At 42.4% G+C, this 18,645-nt stretch overlaps 1 protein-coding gene across 11 annotated transcripts in view; it reads right to left on the minus strand.

Annotated features, from left to right (window-relative positions):
- Nucleotides 1–18,645, minus strand: part of SEC31A (SEC31 homolog A, COPII coat complex component) — a 69,605-nt gene that overhangs the window by 14,655 nt on the left and 36,305 nt on the right. For 4 of the 11 annotated variants that reach the window (XM_019483931.2, XM_019483930.2, XM_059722229.1 and 1 more), the window contains 8 exons: nt 15,172–15,350; nt 13,165–13,291; nt 10,339–10,484; nt 8,766–8,939; nt 7,566–7,739; nt 4,358–4,450; nt 3,537–3,642; nt 1,242–1,592 (listed from right to left, as the gene is read on the minus strand). In XM_019483931.2, the coding sequence (XP_019339476.1) occupies nt 1,242–1,592; nt 3,537–3,642; nt 4,358–4,450; nt 7,566–7,739; nt 8,766–8,939; nt 10,339–10,484; nt 13,165–13,291; nt 15,172–15,350 (1,350 nt within the window). The remainder of the gene's footprint in view (nt 1–1,241; nt 1,593–3,536; nt 3,643–4,357; nt 4,451–7,565; nt 7,740–8,765; nt 8,940–10,338; nt 10,485–13,164; nt 13,292–15,171; nt 15,351–18,645) is intronic. The other 7 variants (XM_019483934.2, XM_019483933.2, XM_059722231.1 and 4 more) reach the window with 5 other exon arrangements.

Here is an 18,645-nt window from a genome sequence, read left to right on the forward strand (position 1 = left end):
CTGAACCGAGACCAAATGCATTTCACATCAATCACTAAACAGCACTGGCCTTTCAGTCACTCCTAACCTGGGCTGGATTCCACATGGCAACCTGGAGGGCTCTATATACTATTAATAATGCCCTGTGTAATGCATTTTCTCCACTAGGAATGCAGTGAGAAAGAGTGCCATGGTGCGGCCTTTGAGGCCTGTTAACCATGACACTGGGATGTTTGCTCAACCAGTGCCAGGGTCTCACTCTACTGCACACTTTATAGAGACAGGTCACCATGCAATAAGTCACAAAAGCAGCATAAAATGAAAATACTAGTCATGAATGCTTAACCTTTCTTTTTGTGTTATTTTGTCCCGTGCTACCTTGATACATTTTGTAACCATGGACACACAGAAATGCTCATGCATTCTAGCATCGTTCACATGCTGTTTCTCAGCTTACAGAAAACATACCACTTTCAAGCGTTTCTAAACTGCTGAGGATTATCATTTTGGCCATTGGTAAAGTGCACTAAATCCCATCGTACTTGATGATTAAGAAAACAGAGCCAATGACTGAGAGGGTGCTCAAGAGAAAAGGTTTCTTAAATTAAATTAGCTCCAAACATGACACTTGCTCTGCCTTTCATAATCTTCCTCTTCTGTAGCCTTAACCTTTTGCAGGGTTGGCTGGTGGTTTAAATCTGCCTTCTCCACATTTTTCTGTTGTTGATCAGGATATGAAAGAACATTTTCATATCCTTCCTTTCTTGTTTTCATATACCCTTTCGTATGTAAGCACTGTAAATCAGGAATAATATTACTGAAGGATTACACTGGTTAAATTGGGGCACAAGAGAAGCATTTGGCTCAATGGGCCTGCCATGGCTTCAGAATTTGCTTAAATTTATATACTGGTTCACCAGCCATATCTTGCTAGTCTCAGAGGAATAATAATGCAGTCCCAATTCTGTTTTGTTGATTGGTGTTAAAGAAGGGTTCCCTCTTTCAGTAGCATGGTGGGTGCAACTTCCAGAATACCTGAGTTTGCAAGCTGCAGCTATAGTACTTCCAAACTGTAGCAGACAAGGCCTTCCCACTGCAGAACGTCCAAAAGGATAATGCCATTTTTAGAAACACAGTGCATCAATACTACAGCACTGTAATATTTTATACTAATTAGTTCATCACTCACTGGGCAAACAAACAAACATCATAACCCACAAAAGCAAAACAATTTCCCCCCCCCCTTCCTTTCAAGCGCAGACCTGTTCTTTGGGATGCAGGAAGCTCACTGGTGGCAGGCAGAGTACCTGTTGGTCCAGTAGGCAATGCATAAGTGGCAGAAGTTGCTGGAGCTCCTGGCCTGCCATGCTGGAAGGATGCACCAGTTGAAGGAAGAGGGAAAGAAGCACCAGGATTCAAGCTTGTTGGAGAGGGCTGAGGCTGTGCTGGGTATAATGGAGAGGGCATGGAATGTGGACAAGCGGAAGGCATGTAAGGAGGGTTAGGAGAAGGGTTAGGGTACGAGGTTGAAGCAGGAGGCACTGCAGGCTGTTGGGGCTGATAAAGAGCTGGTCCCCCTGTTCCAAAAGAATACTGCTGGGTTGGCTGATACGCTACACAAGGGGAGAAAAGGGAGAGAGAGTTAGTAAACACATCATGTTAATATTTTTAGATTTGGAAAAAGCTACTCTCCTCTCAAGTTTAATGGCCCATTTCCTCTTCCTGACTAAGATCACGTCTTTCTTTCTGATTTGATCTGAATAGAAGCCTTCAGCCTCAGACAAGCTTGACAGCTTTCTGGACAGAAAAACGCTCTGTTACAAAAGAAGCCTGCCTTATGTAGCAAGCTTGAGCTTCTGATATTGGTGGGGTCTTGAGCTAGCTATGGGTCTTGCTGCTAGTAGGTGATGAACTGGGTTTCCTACTTGTATAAGGTAAGGATGGTAGCTTGGCCCTTTCTGTAGTTGAGGTTCAGACTATACCCATCTCAGATTTCCTTAGTGGAAGTATTCACATCCTCCTTTCCCCTTCTTTTTCAATTACCTTTGTGGCAAGACATTTCCTACAATGATACAGTGCTTGTACCCTCAGCATCACTTTATTTTGACTTCTTATTGGAAGCAGGGAAAATTACTTACTCTGGCACCAGGCCCCTGACTGTCAGAGGGCTATCTGCTTCTTGACAAGAACTTTTAACTGTAAAACACACTCAGAATAAACACTAAGGGAAACATTTTAGAAAGATCAGGGTCTGTTTCTCTGAGAAACTTTCAGGACAATAATTTAGTCCCCACATTAGGCCTCTGAGGCAAGAAAGTACTGTTTCTGTTTTACAACTGAGCAGAGAGAGAGAAAACAACATGGCCTGGATTTGTTAATTCTTGTCTGCTCCATGTTCTTTCTTCATTCTCTTTCCTTTCTTTTCTTCTACTCCCCGTCTTCCTCAAGTTCAGCTGTAATAGTTTGTTTTAAATAGTAGAGCAGCTTCCCTTTGCTAGTTTGTATTCACCCAACCCCTTATCTATCATCTCTTTCCTTCTTGATGTTTACTCTCTCTCTTCGGAACCACTCTATACGAGTTCTACTATGCTAACTTCTTTTTAAATAACTCAGTGCCACTGGGTGAAGCAGGTGGCTCTGGATGGACTCATCTACAGAGATTGGTCCTCTGAGTATCTGAGACTAAGGCCCAGTTTAAAAGTTTGTTGGCAGTCGCATGTAGTTTAGCTGTTCAATAGGCAGTGTCACATCATCACTCATAAGAGACCCCTTAGTATGGTGAGTGACCACAAATGGTGTCAGAGAGACTTCAATGGATTATTCAGGGAGGACTGTTTTCCCTACTTGTGCGAACTTCCTAAGTACTGGGAGTGTGTGAAGCGGGCCATATTTGATTTGGATTTAGCCTGATTCGGGGGATGGTGATTCGATTCATTGATTCGGATTACTGTCCTGATTCGATTTGGCCAAATCCAAATCTGAAGATTCAATAATTCAGCCACAGACACAGCTTTAAATGTTTTTTTCTACGTACCTCAAGGTACCAGGCATGGCTTGTGAACGCTGAGATGGTGGGGCAGATGGAGTGTCCCACAGGAGCGCAGGGGGGGGCCCACCGCGTGCTTGGTGGCAGACCCAGAAGTGGACCAGAAGTGCTTCTGGTCCACTTCCGGGTTTGCCGTTGAGTGCACTGGGGACCCCATGCACTCCCATGGGATGCTCCATCTACCCCAGCATCCATGAGCTGCCTGGTACCTTGAGGTATGTAGAAAAAAATATTTAAAGCTGTTTCTATGTCCAAATCATCAAATCTCTCCAAAACTGATTCGGAGGGTTCTGATTCAATTCAGAGAGATTAAAGGGTCTCCTGATTGGATTCGGAGATTAAGCCGCCAAATCGGGACGAATCTCTACCGATTGAGTCAGCAACCAAAGCTTTGCACAGCCCTACTAAACACACAGAACAAGAGTGGTTTCTCTGGCAATCTTGCTCTTCTAAACAAACTCATGAACCCCCTGTTTTCAAGGGAGAGATGAGGGAAGTTGTTGCTACTTACTCTGTGGATAAGTTGATAGCGCCCCAATTTGTGAGTACATGTTGTAGCCAGGAGATGGGGACTGCTGTGATGGCATAATAAAACCTGGAGGTGGTGGATTGTCTCCCTGGGAAACAAGGTTGCAGGAAAGAGAGAAACAAAAAAAGATTAGATTTAGTTTGTGCTTATAAGAAGTTATTAAAGTAAAATTTTCCATTTAAAGGACTTGAATCACATGAGCCAAAAAGAGCAATCAGCGTAAATCATAATTATCTTAATCATTCTACCTCCATCATGTTGCCACTTTTGTGAGCCAAACGTTTTGCACCATAAAAAGGGGAACCACAACCAAAGTGACGTACTGTCATTTAAATAAGTAACTGTGAAGCAGACATTCTTGAAATATGCAGTCATCTATAGAATGAAGAGGTAATGTGCAACAATACATGTTTAGTAGGTCACAAAAATCTGCTGTCTAGATATTTCAAACAAGATTCTTTTTAAGGTGAAACCTCTAAGTTCCAAAGTCAGGGAGAAAGGGGAAAGAAAACTCAATTCTTGCCACACCTGAATTAGCCTACAGCCAAACAGAAGCTGTGGAAGTTATCATTTGAGCTCAATTTTATTAAGCACTGGCTGAGTGATGCTTTTGCAAAATTAGCCATCTGGAGTAATATCTGGAAATATATTAAGACTCACGTAGAAAAAAAAAAATCAGACTGAACTTGAAAATCTGTTTCTGTCTCCCCCCAAAGCACCAGATTGCAGCAAGCACACAAATCGTATATGGAATAAATACTGAAATGGGGCAGGAGCTCAAAGAGGAATAATGAATGTTATACCTGTGTGTCAGAGGGAGAGGCTGCAGGAGGATGGCTGGGAAGGGCAGTAGGAGTTTTGTTACTCCAGGTAGTGACAGTAGGGGCAATTCTAACCTGAATTGAACAAAGAAATACCAATCATGGAAAATAATTTTTTTTTTTAAAAGCTAAATAAAAATTAAAAAAAAAAAACAAAAAACCCTAAAGGGTATCACAAAATCAGATGCAAAGATGGTTTAGAAGAACTCTGTGAACACGCACAATCCAGCATGCCTGCATTTCTAATGCAGCCAGGAAATCAAGTTCAGGGGTAAAAAAGAAAGAGCCTATATTACAGCACACCAAAAAACAAACAGTAAAGAGGTTAAAAGTTCTGATTTCAAAAGGGAACCACAGAGGAAAGACAGAGCTCAGAGAAAGGAAGGAAAGCAGGCTGTGATGTTAGAACAGTATTATAGATGCTACTGAAGCCAGGCCTGCTAGAGTGGTAGTGTTACAGAGCCCCTTTTTATCACATTTTTGTAACTGCTGCAAAAACACTCCCCAGGCTAAGGTCTCACACTGAGCTGCATAGAAACCAGAGCCTGAAAGTTATAAATGTACAATTAAATGGAAGTTTACTGTCTTTATATAAGTGGGGTTTCTTTCATTCAAGTTTAAGACACTCCAAAGTATCTTATTTTAAGAAGTTAATATTTGCAACTCAGCTATTGCACATGCATAATAAGCTTCTTTCTTAATGTTAACCCCTTCACACAGCAGAGTACTCAGAGCCCCCTACTGGAAATGAAATTATCTTTCCTCATCCAAGCTCTCCATTTCAAAGCCCTTTAGCCCCATACTGAAGTCACTACCTTTCTGACTAAGAATAAATCAACAAAACTTTCCTTGGGGTCTATCTACTACTTCTCTCCAGCTGCAGAGGTTGAGTGCTATTTAGCAACTGAAGCTACATTGAAAAACTGATTTTGCATTGCTTACTGCATATCAGAGAAGGGAAATGGGAGATGAGACAAAGCCAGATTTCTGTACATAGTAAAAGTCATAACACTAAGTTACCTACTGGCTTGGGAATGATCTTGGTAGAATGAACAGCAGCACTAGACTATGTGATATTGTAAGCCAAACAACAACAAAAATAAGCATTTTAATAACACCCAAAATACCTATAGGCATGAGTGGCTCAATAATCTACTTGGCTCAATAACCCCTCCTTGTCTAGTGAAAAAGTGGTGTAACAGTCCATCAGAGACCATGGCAAAAGAGTAGCAGTTAAACACATGCTCAGTTGTGGCCGTGAATAGGGAAAATGGACTTAAACATGTGCTTATATGCTTTTCTAAACAGTGCCAAAATGAACAAACCTCAAGGCAAAAACTCAACTGCTCCATTTTATATTGCTCTGTCTGGTCTACCTACTGCTGCACATCTGTCTGTAATAGCCCCTGTTAATTATGCAAAGGCATAACTCTGCTTTCAACACAAAGTGCCTTCAGATCAAAAATTCCTTTGTACAAATGTTGGTTTGTGTTAAAACCATAAATTTCACTTGAATGCAAGATTGTTATTTTTATTTTTTTCTTTAAATAGACCGACACAGTTTTCTTTTCACAGCTCTTAACATTGAAGGTTAGAAAGTAAGTGAAGGTCCAGGAGAAACAGAATTTTCCACAGAAGAACATGAAGACTACAGTATCACCTCTAAATGCAATTGGTTAGAGGAAGGGAGGTAAGAGACAGAACAAAATACCTGGTTTAATTATTTGTAACATGGTATTTAGAAAAAGATTCAATGCTGTAAAATTTCCATGCATCTAATGAAGTCCCCCCCAAGAAAGTTACCCCTGTTTAATCCTACATTGAGGATGTCTTCTTTGGTTAGCCAGTTGCAAGACAACCGAAGCTTTGATATATGAAGTAATGCAATCAAAGCCAGGCTTCTCTCATCCATCAGCCTTACCTTTCCTTTTCCTACCCTCAAGGAAGCAAGCGATTGTTTCCCTGAGGCAATGCAATATGATACAACACGGCCTCCCTCCCCAGCCAAAAAACAAAAAAGTACTGGAAAACAGCAAATACTAAATTCTCCGCACAATGGCCTCAATGCTGGGGAGATAAAGTGCACTGGCCCATCCACATTTCTGGCATCTGGGACTTGAAGGGTAGCCCATGGGCAGGCATGATTTCCTTCTTCTCTCTCCAAACACAACCCCCAGTCCACATGCTTTCAGTTCTCAAAGGAACAGTTCAAAACAGGTGTGTATAGCAGGGCCACCTGATCAGCTCTGTTTTACTAAGGATCACCCTGCTGATCACCCTAAAACCAGGAGGTATCCACTATCAGGTGTGGGGTACACAACTGCAGCTGTACACCCCACACCCTTTTACACCAGCAAGAGCAAATCCATCCCACTGTCTGGTGTAGGGCCTCATTAAACTCCATTATGTCAAAGACATTCTACTTATTTCTTATTTCTCATCTTCCTTACTGAACTCCCAACAGCTCCCTCCATAGACAAGGTGAAACTAGGGCATTCTTCTAGCTCATCTCATACTCACATGTTCCAAGTGTTCTTGGCTCCATCATCCCAATCCTATCTCTGATACAGATGCTTTCCTTACACTGTTTCCACACCACATGACTGGGGCATGAAGTTTGAGGTGCTACGCTGTACTGGTTGCTACCTCTTAGTTCTGGCACCTCCACTCTCTTAATGCCTGTCCCTTGTTTTACTGCACGTGCCAACAGAATTGATCTCTCATGCTATAAATTTGCTATTGCTACTGTACTGGAATGCCTCAGTCTCATTAACATAAAATGGGATCCAGAAGAAACAGCCAGACAGTCTCCAGCTAAAGGTGTGGTGACTGATACAGCTGAGTCTCAAAGACTGTAAAGCAGAGAAGCTAAATCAGAGAATGAGGCAAATTAAAACATTCTCTGCAGCCATATTTAATACTGCATTAAAATCTTTAAAATACAAAGTAATAATAATAGCAACAAAACAAGGCTTCTTGACAAGGTACATGAGAGTTGTTTCCAAAAGAAGAGTAAAGGAGGCATCTGCACAGATGGAAAGGCAGCACAAATGAGTTTCGATTCAAAAGGACTTATGGGTATAGCATGAATACTGTTCAGATTAAGAAAAGGGAAGGGGAGGGAAATGACATGATCCATCCATTTCAAAATTCGACTACAGCTTCAGCCTGCCTGACAGAAACCATTTACCTGCTGATAATATTGCTGAGCTGGTACTTGGGGCAATGGCATTTGTCCAGCTGCAGGCCCAACTCTTCCTTTGGGCATGGATCGTCTCTCATAAGGTGACTTTGGTGCCTCTGGTCCCACTGGAAGTTCTCCGTGGGCTTGACAAAGTCTGTCCCGCAATTGCACAATATTAATCTGCAAACAGTAAATGGCAGCAAATGAATTACAGCACCAAAAGGAATCTGACATCAAATCAATGGATGGGGCTCATCTATGCTACTTCCAAAGCATACTCCATCCACACAGATCCCAGAAAGGAGAAACTAACCACTGTGCAGTTGCCCTGACCATGTGCCAATATTCACACCCCAAGACAGACAGCAATGTTGGGATGTATACTCAAATGCTCTTCTGAGATAGCTAAACTGCCTCATTTCTAGGATTTGGCATAGTGAGAGCAGGAACAAGTGGTTTATGAAGGAAGGTGTGCTTTATGGCTACACTCCTGGTCACAGCACAGAAGACATGCCCTGATGGATCAGCTAAGCATCAAATGACCCTTTGGGAGAGGATAGTCTGCTCTATTGGAATGTGTGTTTCCTTCAACAGAAATGTGCATATTAAAATTGGTTCAGGGAGCAGGTGTCTGAATGGGATTCAGTGATGATTTCCTAAATTCAGGACATTCATTCTGTGCTTGGAACTGGCTGGGAAGTATGACAGAAGTACAAATGGAAGGGAAAAATTGGGGTTCATGTTATACCTATGTCTGCAGCTAAAAATACAAGTGACTGGTTCTGGAGGAGTTCCCCTCCCGCCCTCCCCTGGCCCCCAACGCATTGATGGCCACTTAAGCTCCAAAGGAAACTCCTATACTGCTGCCAAGTTAACTGATAAACCAATGGCCACCTGCACAAACTGGGAATTTCATAGTAAGGATTCAAGATGAGGAAGACATTACTGAGGTTCTACAAAGCAAAGTCTTGGCTTTACAAGCTAATTTCCCAAACTTCTTTTCATTTTTGAGGCTTCAAAAGACCACATTCCCAAAACAAGCCTGGGTACCAGTGACATGCATACAGAAATAACCTCACTAAGTACAAACAGACATTGGAGGGTTTAAATGACAATTCTGTACGTGGCATGTGTCACACTGAGGCCTTTGAGACAGCTGAACTGGCTCAGTGAGCAAGAGGGGGAAGCAAAATGAAACCAATTTACCTGGCTGGTGTTTGCAGGGAGGAAAGCCAAAGCAGCAGCAATACTGCCTTGCGCAGCCAACAGGTTCGCATACTGGCTCATCTTCTCAGCCAACAGAGCCCCCACAGCATTAGGGTCCACTGCCTGGGTAAGATGCACAGCCTTACGTAGGATTACTACTTTCTCAATCAAGTCCTGGAAGGTTGTGACAGAAGATGATTAAAATAACAGGCTCTAGAAATTCCAGCATCCCAATACCAAAGCTAACTGATGCCCAATTATAACTCACATAGAATTATTTTACAACCTTATTTTATGGTGTTATGCTTTTCTAGTTGAACTTCAGATTACCAAAATGACTTGTCAAACCTTTCTGTTCTAGGAATGTCTAAGATCTTAATTGCAGGGGTGTAGGTTGTAGCCGTGTTGGTCTAAGGACATAGGCAGACAAGGTTCCTTGGGTGAATCTGGTATCTGGATGGTTTTCATCCAGGAAGAGCACACACCAACTGCTGAACTTCTTTAGCCTGACGAAGGGTTTTTGAACCCGAAAGCTTGCTTAATAACTATTCTCCAGCTATTTGGGTTGGTCTAATAAAAGATACCAGATTCACCCAAGGAACCTTGTCTGCCTAAGATCTTAATTTGCATTTTGATTGCTTTGCTTTATCTGCTCTGACTGTAAAAACTCCATATCCTTTCTCCAATGTACAATAAATACTGACTTGTGGCAAGGCAAGGTGGCTTTACAGTAAACTACTTCTAAAACTGAAATCTAAAGGACCTTGAACAAATTCAACTTATTTCACAGGGTGGCACTGCATTAAAAAAAGGATGCACTACAGAGGGCCTGCAATCCTCTGCAGTGGGAGAGGAGATATTCACCAAGTGCAATGCTTTGCCTTAACAGAAATTCAGCAATAGCCTACGTACTGTGGTCTAAAAAATAAAAACCACTCATGACCACCGTTTAAAAAGTTCTCTTTCAGAAACAACTGTGAATATTTGTCTTTTATGTCTTTAAGCCCCGAAATTTCTAAACTATCTATTCTATAAGCAGCTATTTTAAAACATGACAACAAACTGGGGTCTCTATGAACTGAAATAATACACTGCCCATTATAAAGAAAGTACATAATCCAAAAATGCAACAGATTTATTTTAGGAATTCAGGTAAATATTTCTGCAAACGTATTTTGCAATAGTGTCCATATTTTATATCTGATTAAAAATACATGCGTCTATTACAGCAACAAATGACTTGCAAGCTGAAGAAACTTGCTCGGAGCAACTATGGCAAAAGTCTGTATAAAAGTCTCAGGGGTAAAGGTTGTAGCCGTGTTGGTCTAAGGACATAGGCAAACAAGGTTCTTTGGGTAAATCCATTATCTTTTATTAGACCAACTCAAATAGTTGGAAAAATTCTTAGCAAGTTTTCAGGCACAAATGCCCTTTGTCAGGCTGAGGAAGCAAACAACCTTGTCTGCCTACATAAAAGTCTGTACTTTCGTATTCAAACCCACATACTTACCATAAGTACCATTACCATAGCAGGTCACACAACACTCAATATCTTTTTCACAGGGTCACTAACCTGAAGGGACAAGGGACTGCTTGCATCCTGAGCTTTAGTCCAACATGAAACTAGTTTCTCTACATTCCCAGCACAAATATAACACAGACAAGCCTGTGTCTGCAGGAGACTGTCCCCTTCATTTTCAAGTCTAGTGCCCAGCAGATCTGAGAATAATAAACAGAAAGAATTGTCTGATACCTAAAACAGATAAAACACTATTTACGACTCTTAGTCTAGCTCGTTAACACATACACCAACATTCTAAACTCAGCAACACACAGGATAAAAAGGGGATCACTCATTATCTTGTTAGCATCCACCGCCAGCAAACTTCCGCTCCTGAAGGAATTCATACAGTATGAACAAATTCTTTGGTTTGTCAAGCTCCCCAAAATTCCACTGCTTTCTGAAAGGACGGACAGTCTTGCAATTAATGCTCCAAATCAGGCCTTGAGAGACCTAAGTTTTAACACAAGCAGCTATATAAGCATGTGCGTAACAAATTCAGTGCACTTTTCCACTGGACTCACCAGGATTGCTTCGGCATAGTCACACATCAGCTTTTGCACCTTCCTGAAGCACAGCTATAGACTTTTGTGCTTCTCTATTTGTGAACTGGGATATTTCCTTTCTCCTGTTCTTTTTCTATTTTGTCTACTCAGAACTTAAGTTCTTTCAGGCAAGAGCTGTCTCTTGCTACATATATGAACAGCACAAAGAGGCCCCTATCTCACTGAAAACTCTAGGCATCACAGCAGTACCTAACAGAATCAGAAAATGAGGCTTAGAAGGGACCCCAGAAGGTCATCTAGTTCAAACCCCTGCTCAAAGCAGAATCATTCCCAACTATATAATTCCAGCCAGGGCTTTGTCTAGCTGGGTCTTAAAACCCTGCAATAACAGAACTTGTAGATACACAACACACCAGGATTTGGTCCTGATCCCAAGTCCACCTGAGAGAACAATCACCATGATAGTCACTGAAAACACACACCCTCGTGTATTAAATTTCTTAATGAAGGTAAGTTTGAACAAAAGGATAACATGTTGCTGAGTGCTTGGTTCTATAGAAGTGAGAGGGGAACAGAAATAACTGAAGTAAATTGAGTAACATTTTTGAAAGTGCCCAAGTCATTTGCAAAACCACTGTCTTGTGTTAAATCAGTGGGACTTTAGTTTCTAAGTCACTTAAGTGCTTTGGAAAAATGTCACTTTTGTTGTCTGCAGAGAAAACAGGCATGACGACACATCACTGGCAACACTCAGCCAAACTGTCACAGAACTTATCTGTCTTACTTGCAATCATTAAAAGTCACGGGAACTCTCCTGACTGACAATAATCATGCCAAAAGAAGCACAGAGATGCCAAACATTCATGCATTCACTTTAGATTAATGTGGGGGCTAGTTTCTTTCATAGGTCTGGGCCTGGAAATTCCACATACTTGTGCACTGTAGTATGGCCTGTAAGAGGCAGAACTACCATGCCACTAGATAAGAGTAACACCAAGTCACTATTTGCTAATAAAGTCCCACCAGACAATCTGGCTAGGATTTATAAGGAACCCATGGTTACAGGCCTTTGTAAATCTCAGCCCATGACAATAAGCCCTTTACAAGTTTTGGACAAAAAAAGAAAAAAAAAAATCAGGATGCAAGTCTGATATATTAGTCATGTCTCTCTGTTGAATTATTATGCTATCAGGCCTAGGTGAGGCAATGTAGTTTAGAGGAGTGAACACATGGTGTGGGTGGCTGGATTTCCTGAACATTCCTGGATCTCCTGCTGACTTGCTGCACACTAGTAGGCCAAGTCTCTTAGGACCTGTTCCTTACCCCACTATCAACACAAGCAAGAACAGACCTTTAAACCTTCTGCCCTGTCTATGAACAGGGAGCTACATGTCCTCCAATTTTCCACCAGTCATTTCAAAACTGATAGATGTGCAAGGCTTTGAAGACTTGAGTATATCTATACTGTGTTCCTATACTGAGGGAAAGCTGTTCGAGCATAACCCCACCCACCCTCTTCCCCTCGTATGTCAAACCTGGTTTGGCCAATAAAACTGCTTTTGGAATGAAGCCCCCCAAAGTCATTTTCAAGCACTCTAGGGACAGAAATCTTAAGACCAGCCACAGTGGGTGTGCCTGAAGTGTCTCATTTCCAGGCTTGGGCCATGCAAATAAGGCTTGCTCAAGAGCAAGCCTCTTCAGGAGCACTGAGAACACAGTGTGTACGTATCCATAAAATGCTAAAGCATTGTCATACAGTGGCAACCCAACCAGATGAATTTCTGAAACACTGCAACTGGTATCCCAAGACAACATATTATATGCTGTGTCCTCAATGGAAGTAATTGCCATGTTCTAATGGCCACCGCTCTTCAGTTTACAGAGAAAGGGAACAATGACTCTCCTTTTGTTTTCAAAAGCATTTGCAGCCAGAGAGCTATACAGCAATGCCTGATGAAAGGACTGCCTTAACAGATGGTTCATTTTTCGTCTGTAAAAAAAAAAGTAATTACTGCAACGTGTTATGGAAAAGAAGGACCAACCAACAGGCCTGGAGACAAAAGAACCTCCTAACCATAGGACCAAGGTGCTACTGGAAACAGTATGGACAGATTTGGTGGGAAGGAGATGAGAAATAACACTGCATTGATTCTGAGTGACTGTCTTCCTTCAAAATTCCAATACTCCAAAATAAAGGTAATACCAATAAAAGAGAATAACCCCACAAAAGTTCACTGGAAGGAAAATAATTCTGGAGAATTTAAAACTGTAATTGTGCGAAAATGAAGTAAAATAAGTCACCCCTCCCCCCAATTCCATACAGTTACCTTACCACAAAGAGCTGCAAACTCATCCGGCCTGGCATAAGTCAGCACAGCAGCCAAAGCCTCTCTCCAGTTTTGCAAGTCACAAGACTGAACTATCTCTTTCCAGTTCTTGGTCACAACAGCAGTGATGAGCTGGGTGGTGGGGGGGGAGAGAGAAAAAGATCTAAATGAGGTCTTGGCAAAATCTGTACCCATGTTGGGCACCCACTGCAGTGGTATCTGGGCGTACAGCAGACACCACCAGGATTCCAATTTTCTGGAAGGCACAATAAGATTTGATTTACATGGGAACCAACAGAGTTAGGAAACAAGGCAAAAGAAACTTATTAACTAATACATATGACATAAGTACAATAATAAGCATATTGAGGCTGCTGAAGGTGCTTTTAAAATTTTTTTTACAAGTAAAAGTTAGCTTTGTCTGGTAAGAATTTAGCTATAAACACAGGGCAAAGCAACTGAAGTCACTGGTTTTGTTTCTATACTAATTCTTTGCTAACTGCATGTTTTCAATCCATTTACAAAGCTCAACACCTCTAGAAAAGTACTGAACTGCTGTTAAGAGAAACTGCCCCAAAGAGAAGCAAATTAGATTTGTATGAATAATACACTCTTCAATTAACTGAACAAGCCTGCCCTTTGTCCGGAGACTAAACTGCCAGTCTTGAAAGTCAAATTCATATTTCCCTTCCCCATCTCTAGTTACTCAACCTCAGATAAAATATTGATGTATTTGGCAGCTGAAATTATATTTAGTGAACAAAGGGCTGATAAGGACAAGTTTTAAAAGGCTGAACAAGCATCAAATGAGCAGTTTGTGAACCTAACAGAAGCGAAAGCTATTACATCAAATTAAAAGTGTTATAAGTTTATCATTTCTTTGTTGACAGGATGCATAGGCAAAGGGTCACTCTTCGTTGAAACTACCTTTCTCCAAAGGATGGACTGCAGAAAGGAGTATCTGAAATATTTACATTATTTTTCTTCTTTTCTTTAAGCCAACTTTTTAAAGCTGTTCTAGAAAAGACCTCAGAAAGATAAATGTTCACTTGCCTCCCCCAACAAGTAATAGAAACTAGAAACAGTGACCATGTTTTGCAACCTTTGGTCCCAAGCCAAATCACCACTTAAGTATGTGGTCACCTTGAAACATGTGAGGCCAATGCTTCAAGCTGAGCATATGCTTAAGTGTTTGCTAGATCAGAACCTTAAAACAGAAATAAAAACATGTCCAGTTTTGCCTCCTAAAGTTGCAATAAAAGTCCTTGATTCAAAGGGTTAGTAAGAAATGATGCATGACGATTTCTCTTCTGACATGCATAGTGAACTTCAACTAGCAAACTGTGGCACAGTATTTCTTGATGGCTGCTCTTCTTGCATCAGAACGGCAGCAAGCGATGAAAGCAAGCGAATGGCAGGAAGTACAGAACTGAAGGAGCACAGTCAGCAACTACCAGCAAAGCAAGAGCTGAAGAGAATAAATAACCAGATGTCCATAATACTCTTCCTCGCAGATGATATGCAATTAGATTAGTCATCTCCTGTTATAGTAATATAACCATTAAAAACAGAAAAAAAATCAGCAAAATCTCTGCTCCACCTGATCAGAGAGAAATGAACATACTGTCTCTGAGTACTGAGGATGGACTATGTACTGTACCTCAAAATGATGATCAGAAAAGATGCTGGCACATGCACTCGGACACTATTCAAGCTACATTTCTATCTTTTTTTGTATACAAAGGTTTATTTAATTTTATAAGGATAAGGAGAAACAAAAGAAATAAAGGTAAAACCTTTTTCTTCCTATCTAATTATCCTTTTCTCTGTTCAATTATACAATAAAGCCAGGAATGCACTTTTATTTCCAATCCATTGTGTAAATTTAACCTCTGACCCATTCTCTTAGAAACCAATCTAAAAGAAAGGAAGGCAACATCATCTACAGTACTGTCAGAAATGTATTTATATACATAGGTTCCTTTTTGGTTTTCAGTTGAAAAGCTACATACCCTGGTGATTTTGCTCTGCATCTTGGCAAAGTACTTTTTCTGTGTCTTAGACAGAAGCTCTTGTCCACCTGCTATGGCTAGTATGATAGCATCTGCCATACGGTTATCGTGCAAGCAGAGATTGACTGCACTTTCAAAGTTGCCAGTCAGTAAAGCTTGGGTAATCAAACCATCAACATCTGAAACAACAAAAAAAATTCAGTTTTTAAACAAAATTATTGCTGTAAAATTAATTTAAAATATACAGACATGCAGTTGGTTCAGGTAGCAACTTCTCATTACCATTCTGTAATGCCTAGCTGCTTTCCTCTCAAAAGCTTAATTTCAGGAAAGTGCATAAGGACAAGTATAAACTCATCTTGGGTCAAAAAAGCAATTATGTGCATCTTGGAGAGGCACTTTCCTGAATCAAAGCCAAAGAGCTTGCAGTATTATAGACCTGTGCTGTGGCTCCAAGGGATCGCAAATACACCATGATCAAGGGCAAAGCAATACTTGGAAGAAACAGGTCCGAGTGTACTTCGTATTTGTCATAGCTGTTGTTTCACTAGGTCAGTGGTTCTCAAACTTTTTAGACTTGAGGTAGGCTCAAAGAACCCCTTGGAAAATGCCAGCTTTTAGATTTTGTTTTTTTTACTATGAAAAAAATAACACAGCATTTATTCTGTTGCAAAGACCACAACAGGTCAGAATGTTTTTAACACCATGGATTCCTATTTGAAACATCTGATTTCATCTTGTGAACCATGTTTGCACACTAACAGTGCTGGGAGCTGGGGTGGTACGGGTGCTAAAGTGTATATTTGACTGCCCAGAGGTCACAAATTCAAGGCCAAAGCCGAAGAGTTTATGGTGCAGTCTGTCAGATTCCAACAAAATCTGCAAATTCTGCTAAATACCTTGTCACAAGGACATGAAAAATGAAGGACTTAACAGTGCTAACACTGCATGGCACCCTGGCGCACCCCTGGAAGGACCTCAAGGTATCCCAGGCTGCTACAGCACCCTGAGGATCAGTGCCACATGATGGATGGGCCACATACACCTGTCTCTTTCTCCTCTTCTCGTCCATCTCTCTCTCTCTCTGTCTGTCTCTCCCTCTTCTGTCTCTGTCTGGCTGTCTCTCTCCCCCTCCCTTCAGAACCTGGCTGAAATTGTAGTTCGCCAGGAGCCCCAGCACTCAGCTGTGGACCCAGGCAGGAGCTTCTGCTGTGCTGAGCAGGTAGCAGCATCACCTTCAGCCAGGTTCAGGAGGGATGGAGGGATAGGGAGAGAGACCGACAGAAGAGATAAGACAGAGAGAGACACTGCCACCCCACAAGGTACGGCAGCAGCTGCTGCCTGGGTCCATGGCTGATGCCATTGGCCTGAATTGAGGCTCCAGGCGGGAGCTTACACTGTGTTGGGAGGGTGGTGGGTCAGCTGTGGACACCACTGGCAGGTTCTGTGTCTGGGCTCCCAAACCTGGCTGCGGCATCTACAGCTGATGCCGCCACCTGCCTGCTGTAGCAAAAGCTCTGCCCAGGTCTACAGCTGATACCTGATGCTGCTGGGTGGAAGGAGTCCCACTTGCCCAGCATCACGTGGCAGCCAGAGCTGCCAGCCTCGCGTGGGCCAGATCCAGCTACTTGGCCGACATCTACCCACATGCCAGATCAAATATGTTGGCGGGCTGGATCTGGCCCGCAGGCCGTATTTTGCCCACCCCTACTCTAACCAAACCTTTCCGTTAATTCAGGGGTGGGCAATTATTTCAGGCAGAGGGCTGCTTACTGAGTTTTGGGAAGCTGTTGAGGGCTGCACTGGTAGCCCCACACCTTGACAGGTGCCCCGCCCCCTGGTTGCCATCTTGTGACTGGGAGTCCCACCCCCTAACTCCTGACCTTTGCCACCAGAAGTCCCTCTCCTTGCCTCCGGAAGTACTCCTTTCAGCAAGAGGTTTTGCCATCTCAGAATCGGAAAAACCCCAAATTATATTCTAAAAATCAAACATCTACAGCATCCATTAATTTGATTTCAAAAAATATTTTTGTCCTGATTTACATGCGTTTGGGTAGTGCACATAGAGGTGACTGCACAATAGCATAAAATGAAGTTTTATGCTTGTATATTGGGGGGGGGGAAGGGGGTGGCAGCATGGGAATAGGTTTGTGGGAGGCTCTTAATGTGTGGGTATGTGGGGGAGGGAGCTGGGGTGTGTGAGGAGGTGTGAGTGTGGGGCCAGCATGTATGGCAGCGTGAAGCGGGGTGTGGGTGCATGCGGGACGCACCATGTGAACACACACAGTCTCTCACTCCCTCATTGCTCTCTGTCTCTCTCTTCCCCTCCCTCATTGCACAAATGGACATCAGCACCTCCACCCTCCCTCCCACTCCTGGCCCCAGGGTACCAGCACAGGCCTCATGCTCCTACGGTCCAGTGATGCACGTGGTGCTGGAGCAGCCTGAAAGGTGTGGCAAGTGGAGACTTCTGGTTGGGGGGCGGGGTTGGGAGGGGCCGGGCTGGCCTTTTTGCTGGCTCCTTTTGGCTCCCCCTGGGTCCTACTTCCCCTGACTCCTGTCATCTTTGACAGGCAGCCAGGAGCAGAAAAACATACATTTTCTAAATTTTTAGGGGCTCCACGGGCCAGATATAATGGCCTGGCAAGCTGGATCTGGCTCACAGGCCATATTTTGCCCACCCCTGCTTTAATTTCACTGTCAGTTGGCATAATGTCCCTGCTAATGTCCTTTCCTAAATTACCACATTTATTGCATAACACATGCACCTTTCCCCAAACAGTTAGTAATGAAAAATTGGGATGCAGGTCTTAAATTAGGTAATTGATTTTCACAGGGCCTAGGTTCAAGTCTTCTGGGGCTAGGACAGGATTCCCTCTTCCTCATCCCCACTCCCCTCCCCCCCGGTGCATGGACAAAAGCTACTGGTTTAACCCTCTCAGAGCTGCTGCTGAATTAAGGCTTTATTGTCAAAGTGCCAATCTGCATACAAATAGGCTGTGGCTGTGAGAGAGTTAACCTGTGAGGGTTATAGATGTGGGGAAGGAAGCTGATAAAAAGATTCTATGCTCATCCCAGCTCCTACAGAGGTAAGATTGTCTACTCCCTCTCCCTTTTTCAAGGAAAAATCTTTTGTCATGGTGCATGTCTTATCTGGGGTGTGTGGTATGCAAATATATATATGCTGTGTTGCATTTTCTGCTGTTGAAAAGATTCCATAAATCACTCAAGAGGGGAATGCATTTCAGCACTGGGGAAAAGTAAGTTCTTCCTAGTTCCTCACTTGAGCAAATAGGTTTTATGAAGCACTTTGAGACAGATACACAGAAGTTGTAATAGCAGTACAAGTAATTAAAATGTCTAGTACAGAGACAATAAGTGAAGTCATAATCACATTAGGCTTCCTGAAAGTCAGCATAGAACACTCCTTATAAAGTAAATTTAGGTAAATGCTACACTTTTTACAGCTCAGTT

The sequence above is a fragment of the Alligator mississippiensis genome, chromosome 2, assembly GCF_030867095.1.
Source record: "Alligator mississippiensis isolate rAllMis1 chromosome 2, rAllMis1, whole genome shotgun sequence".
NCBI lineage: Eukaryota > Metazoa > Chordata > Crocodylia > Alligatoridae > Alligator > Alligator mississippiensis.